This window comes from Merops nubicus, unplaced genomic scaffold (genome assembly GCF_000691845.1).
Source record: "Merops nubicus isolate BGI_N331 unplaced genomic scaffold, ASM69184v1 scaffold4098, whole genome shotgun sequence".
NCBI lineage: Eukaryota > Metazoa > Chordata > Aves > Coraciiformes > Meropidae > Merops > Merops nubicus.
This window is the reverse complement of record NW_008627588.1, coordinates 80,393-87,342: the sequence shown is the minus strand read 5'-3', so window position 1 is coordinate 87,342 and position 6,950 is coordinate 80,393. Positions and strand designations below refer to the sequence as shown.

Here is a 6,950-nt window from a genome sequence, read left to right as displayed (position 1 = left end):
TAAAATATGCACTGAAGCAACATTCACAAATACCCAGTTGTCCCAAGTGTCCTTGTGTACAGTATAGTACATATATACATTCACTGCCACAGGCCATCTCCACCATTAGACCTTCACGGGTGCTTTGGGCTGCCTGGTTAACTTCTGTGCCTGCCAACAGGAAACAAAGCAGTCACTGTTTCACATTCTTCAAAGACAATCAACAGCACAAGGCAAGGGTTTTATCTATAAGGGGCAACAAAATGCTGTGTGTGCTTCTGGGAGGCCGAGCAAGGAGAGGAGGCAGGTGGCAGCTCACTCTGCTCTGGGATGGGGGTTTTATCTCTGAGAGGCCATCACAGCTTCCTCATGTACCCAGAACCTGGATGGAGGAACCACAAGGAACCACAGTGCCAGTGAAGGAAGCAGAGGTGGGGCTCAGATGCCTTTTAGAAAGCAACTATTTGGACCCCACTCAAAGCACTTGTGGCACAGAGATAAGAGCTTCTGAGCCACTTAGGGTAAGGCAGTGAGGAAGATTTCTGCCCAACCTCTTTGTGTTCCTGGCCTCCTCCCCTGTGGCTTGAAGCCTGTTCAGAGTACAGCCACTGCTGCCGTGGTGGATGTCCTGTACCTCTGATGGTTGTACCTTCCTTTCTGAGGACAGGTAAGAATAAAAGTCCATCAGCCCAGAGGTGATCTTATGGCAGGGAACACCTGACATCTTTCTACCTCTGGTCTGCTGTGAGGAGGAGAGAAACCACACGCCTTTATTTGATGGCAGGGTCCACCTCTGTGTTCCCAACTGTGGCAGCTGAACTGTTCAGTGTGTGGCAGAAATTCAACTCCAATGATTGTGCCTCATTTTCAGCCTGAGAGATGTCTGATGGGTCTCTGCATTGTAGATATTAACCTTTAATAGTGTACATTTCAAGCTTGTAAGCACGGCTTGAAAAATGCTCCAGCACAAATGTAAACCCTTAAAACAAATCCAAACCTTTAAAAATAAATAGGCTGTATTCCCCACAGAAACCCCAGCGTGTAGCTATTGTTAAATCCAGCCATTTGAGATTAGCCTTTTGGAGATTATTCAGCAAGAGACTTTGGAGAGAGACATCACTCCACGTTTCTTTTGGGAGGGAAACAATTTTTTTAACTTTGTAGTTTGGCAGATTCTGCTGCCATATTTACAAACTCGAGATACCTGAGTGCAGATGAACCTCTAAATATTTAAATTCAATTTCATACAACCAGATCACATGTACTATCATAATTAAGTAAGAATGTCACTGCAGTTGAGTGCTGTGACTGGATAACCGTCTCCCCCTGCAAGAGAGATGCCAAAATGAAGCCAAGGTGTTTAGAGAAAATAAACATCAAGGGTGATGATGACATGTTTATTTTCAAAGCAAGAGACCATTATCCAGTCACAACATGCACTTCTATTATACTTCTTATAACTGCTCCAGACCCAACCTCATTGATTTTTTTTTTTTCAAAGAGTAATTAAAATAACATTTGTGAATAATAGAGAAGACCAACTGAAGGAACTGCTGCAACAGAGCAAGAATCCCCCAAAGTGGTTCTACAGCAGCATTACAGTCTGATTAGCACAGGAGGTTTATTTGATGCTTAATGAATAAGAAACTAGTGCTGGTGAGCTGTAAATCTCCCCAGTGCTGGTTGGCTTTTCTTCTGGCCTGTTTAAAGGCTTTGTTAACTTGCAGCAGCTGACAGCAGCCCCCCAAGGCCATTGCTGCCCCTGAGGATCAGGGAGATTGGGATGATCTCCAGCCCAACTCCTGCTCTCAGATGCTGAAGAGAAGCTGGTGTGGCAGGGATCATTCTCTCACCAGTAGTGTCAACTTTATGCTGTGTGCCTCCAGAAATAGCATAGGATTTTCTTTACACAACCCATCATCTCCTGATAATCTCTGATTAAAACAATAATAACTTTGAGACTGATGGAGAAATGGCAAATGATTCTCAAATTTCTATTTTCAGGTGCTAAGACAAGTGTATCTTAACAAATTCTGATTTCTGGACTCAGGTCCTGAAAACTGTATTCCTACACTATACAATTCAGGTAACCACAAGTGGGGCCACATAGAAATCACTGATTTGGGGAATTTCAGCATTTAAGTTAGCAAGGTGACTTGAGTTAAACTAGTAAAAGGGCAGCCTGGTGGGTTTTGCTGAAAATTTGAAACATTGGAGTCATTAAAACAATTTCCTCCACTAACAAGTGGAGAATGCAGGGTACTGGTGGTGCTGGACTTCCCACAGTAGCTCTCAACCTTCACCTAGAAGGGCTGTCAAAGACTGTTTTGGTTGCTAAAGTTTCTTCATCCTTATTCATCCTCTCAGAACGTTCAAGACAGCATCAAAATCAGTTGCATGGATTTTTTGCAGAAAGCCCCTTGGCTTTCTGCAAGGGGGTTCCTACTGATCTGAGATAAAACCACTGTTGTTGTTTCATATAGACCTCAGAATGGCTGTCAGATGTCTGTAGCTTCAGCTGTACTGATAGAAATGTAATTTGAATCAGTGATGTCAGTGCAAAACCTCTAGGTTATTGTTTATAATCCTACAAGCTATCCCATGGCACAGTTTTGGCATGAAATGTGATGTGTCAGACTCCTGTAGACTCCTTCATATTGCAAAGGGTGACCAAGCAGACAAAAAATAATTGACAAAGTTTTTGTCCTGCTTCAGCAAGTCTCCTCATTTCACCTGATGTCACCAGCTCCCATGCCACTGGACAGGTTTTTGCCACTTCTCTGTAACAGAGATCCCAAACTGTGATTATTAGCTGAAGATGGAGCCATCCTTACTGGGCATAATCTGAATTCATCATTTGAATTAATAACTTGAACCATACAGGTCTAACTTCAAGATTTGAACCTTTTCAGAGCCATGGGGGATAAAGTTCAGCATTTTTAAGTCAATATTTCTGTTGTAAAGAAACAGAAAAATCCTTACCAAGGGACCTCCAGGAAGGAACCTGAGGAGTTTAAGATGTGTTTAGGTGTTTTTTTTCCCCCATAGCACACTTCCCATTATAAATCAAAATGAGCATTTCTTACCTTTTGCCTAGAAACCATCCAGGATTTTATTGTTGGTACCAACAGACTGCCAAGAAGAATCTGAGCAGGATGATAGATGAGCAAGGGGACGGAAATTAAGGAGAGGTGCTCATAACCTGCAAACACTATCTTCAGCATTGGGATCCCTGCAGGCAGAAACACAGGAGACAGGCTCACCTCAGCCTCTGAGCTGCAGATAAAAGCCAAGCATTTCAGGTTGCATTTGACATTTCATAAAAAAAAGAGAAAACCCCAAAAGAAACAAAAGGAAGACTCTGAAGTTTTACACTAAAACCCCAAATGAAACAAACCAGCAAGAGCATGAACAAAACAACAACCAAACCACGGCAGGTCAAGTTCTGTGGCAGAAAGGAAGGAGTAGGGGAATGCCATAAAAGATCTTTTCTGATGAGGCTACTGGCTCTGCTGAAGACTTGGTACAAAATACATCGTGCTACAGCCTGGCTGTTGGGTTGAGAACAAAACTCTCTGCTCTGCCTGTGTGTTTCAGAAGAGATACAGCAGGAGAGAGAAAATTGGGTGAATTGAGTGATATGAAGTGGTCATGTCTGTGAAGTCAGGGAGCAGCTGGTGTACAGAAGTTGCTAGATGCTGGAAGAAATGTATATTAAGAGCTAGAGATGCACCATTTTCCCTAAGAGCTTGAATTTGCACTCAGCAGTGCTAATTCTCTTAGACATCTTCCCATGATGATGTGATATGTAAAATTAAATTTGATTTAGTGTGGCAGTAATGAAACCTATTCTGTTCATTTTGAACAAGTTAATGTTTAAAATGATCTGTTTAAATCTTGGAAGTTTGCTCCACAAAGCATAGGTGTAGGCAAAACTTGCAACCATCTCTGTTTTGCTAGGCCAGACACTTGCACAGTCTCCAACAAAAGCAGCTGCAATTCCTCAGGAGCCCCCTAAGAATGTACCTTATTTTTGCCTTCATCTTAAATGTCATTCTAGAAGTCTGCTGCCAGCATCCACCTTGCAGTGAAGCAGACTACACCCAGCTTTCACAGAGCCCATCTGTGTGCCTCCTTAGCAATGACAAAAAGCTGAGCTATGTGCCCCCTGCCTTCCATTACCCCACTTCTAGATGTTTCAGATCAGCCAAAGTTGCCATGTCCACATAAACTTTTCTCTACCTCTTGGATAAATTCCTGCTCTCCACACTTTCAGGTTTCCCTTAATACAAGTTGGGTCCTCCCTGTGTGAGCAAACAGCTTATTTGTTCTATTACTACTCCACCAGTGCTCCATTATTGCTGACACACATCTAAGCCTTGCTGAAATCTTCATGATGTTTCCACAGCACCATTTTTTGTCACTATTTTGATTATTTTTTATATATTTGATTATTTTGATTAGCTTCATCACGTTACACCACTAACAATCCTGTCCCCATCCTAATAGCCTTTACTTATAAGGGCATTTGCCGGGAAAGATTAAACCAAATAAATAAAGGCTTTTGTGCCTAATTTCAGTATTATAATTACCATCAAAACAACATCATGGACCTATCACACAAAAAGGCTGCTTATTGTTAACATTAATCTCAGGGATTTGGGAATAGATAGTATTTGGATAGAAATTAAATAGGCATTTACATTATGTTAAAGACTGTAATTTACTTCAAATGCTCATCATATTATTTCTATAAACAGATAAAGGTTTTATTGCTTGTTTCCAAGTCTCAACTTGACCCTCCTGGATCCTCTTCTGTTCCCTAACCACAGAAGAATCAACTGGAGTCCCAAGCTATGACCACACTATATTTATATGCATAAAGAGTACCTGATTTTTTGGTAGTGGAATTTCATCCACAGATCCAAAACCACTTTAGTAAGCTGAACAGGACTCAGAGAACACTGAAATAACTAGCCTGAGATCACACAGAAAACTAATGGCAGGGACGTGACCAGAATGGATCCAAAGTGACTGGGACATGCTTTAAATTACTGTACATTTTCTGAAGGAAAAGATGAGAAATTCCAGCCTAAAAGGTAAATTCTCTAGAGGAAAGCTATTTCAGTAAACTAGGAAAAGAAAATTAAAGTTGTCAAATATAAATACAAAATACTATAATTAGTGTGACAGTATAATTAGATCACTGAGTGGAAAGAGGTTCTTAATTCACAGCTTGTTTAAATACATGTCACAACAATAGGTTCACTGTAAGCTACTAATGTGCAATTAAAGTTCTTATTATTTACCAGGAAAACCTAACTGGTAAAAAGAAGAAATAATGATCATTTGGCAGACAAGCATTAGTTCAATGGGAAGAAAAAAAAAAGCCCTGTTGCCTTTTTATGCACTTTCTGATTTTTATCATTCCAGCTTTGCCAGTTATGCTACACTCTCAGAAAACATTTCATGACAGAGATCCACAGACTACAGGCACTAGTGCTTCTGTCAGTAATACCACAAATTACAAATTACTAATTACAAAGCAAAACAAAACCAGCAAGGGTTTTATTGATTTTTAAAACTGTTGTCTAAACTTTTTCATAGCAATGCATAGTAACTGCAAGCATCAGGGTGACTGCTGATGTTTTGTTAATACATAAAACTCATGCAAAGTCCTAATGAGAAAAAGCATCTTTTAATAGTTTTTTTTTTTAAAAGAGGGAAAAGTAAGTGTAGGGGATTTTTAGTGTGTATATAGGTAAAACACTTGACAAAAAAAGAAAAACAGAAAGCCAAATCCCAGCCAAAGCAAGAAAAAGGATTTTATACTGCCTGGGCTGATGCTGTATGCCAAATCTTAGCCCATAGTACATTTTCAAGATGGGATTATGGACTAGCTCTAAGAAAAGCTGTAATAGGAACTCTGACTGAACCAGTAGTCACATGAAAAGGTGCAGCCATAACAAAACTAATAAAATGAGGGAGATGAGTTGAAATCTTTCAGATAGGTAGCAAGAAATGAAGGTGCTAAGCAAAATGGACATGGTTATCTTGACTTTGGGCTGTCCACTCCTCTTTTCCTCATCTTTTAAAGCATAAGCTTCCAGTGCTAATGGGGTGTGATAACTTTGGGCTGTCCACTCCTCTTTTCCTCTTTTAAAGCATATGCTTCCAGTGCTAATGGAGTGTGATAGCTACACTAAGGCTAAGAGAAATACAATTTTGCACAGGATCAAATCACATGTATCTTACAACCCAGACCACTACCTTAGTCAAAAGTTTCCTCAGCAGCTCCTCCCTCCACCCCTCAGCATTACCAGGGTATTTATTTGTGGCCTGGAGCTTCAAGTCTTCATCCTGGTGTATAAAGAATAGTCCCTCTAAGGGCTTTTACTTTCCTAGAGCACTGCATGTGCTTTTCTGCATTTCAGGGTAATCACACTGGCTTCTATTGATCTTCATCCTGATTGACAGATGCAAGTCAGGGTTTTATCTTCATGAGGAAAAATGTCCTGCCTTTGAGGGTGACAGAGCACTGGAACAAGCTGCCCAGAGAGGCTGTGGAGTCCCCTTCCCTGGAGAGTTTCAAAAGCCACCTGGATGTGTTCCTGTGCCACCTGCTCTCGCAGGGGAGTTGGACTAGATGATCCCCAGAGGTCCCTTCCATCCCCTGCTATTCTGTGATTCTACCCCATCCTCCAGAGGAGGAGGAAATGTGGTCCCCAGCTGGGTGAGAAAACAGCACCTCACCTGGGCAGGACTACAGACAGCTGTAGCAGAAGGGAGGAAGCACCAAGATCATCCCACGGGTATCCCTTACAAAAAAGATCATTGGTATCCCCCTGCTTTTCACCCCGAGTTTCCCCCTTCTTTGCTTGGCTGTGTTTCTCCTACCAGTGCTCCTCCATGTTCCCCTCTCCCTTTGCTCTTTGGCTCTGCTGTTCAGTCTCTTCTTCTGTTTGTATTTT

At 41.4% G+C, this 6,950-nt stretch overlaps 1 protein-coding gene across 1 annotated transcript in view; it reads right to left on the bottom strand.

Moving 5' to 3' along the window:
* Positions 1-105: 105 nt before the first annotated feature.
* LOC103778744 (sodium/bile acid cotransporter 7-like) overlaps positions 106-6,950 on the bottom strand; it is a 42,621-nt gene continuing 35,776 nt past the window's right edge. The window contains exons 7-8 of the mRNA XM_008946352.1: positions 3,066-3,211; positions 106-150 (exon numbers count right to left, since the gene is read on the bottom strand). Coding sequence (XP_008944600.1) covers positions 106-150; positions 3,066-3,211 — 191 coding nt within the window. The remainder of the gene's footprint in view (positions 151-3,065; positions 3,212-6,950) is intronic.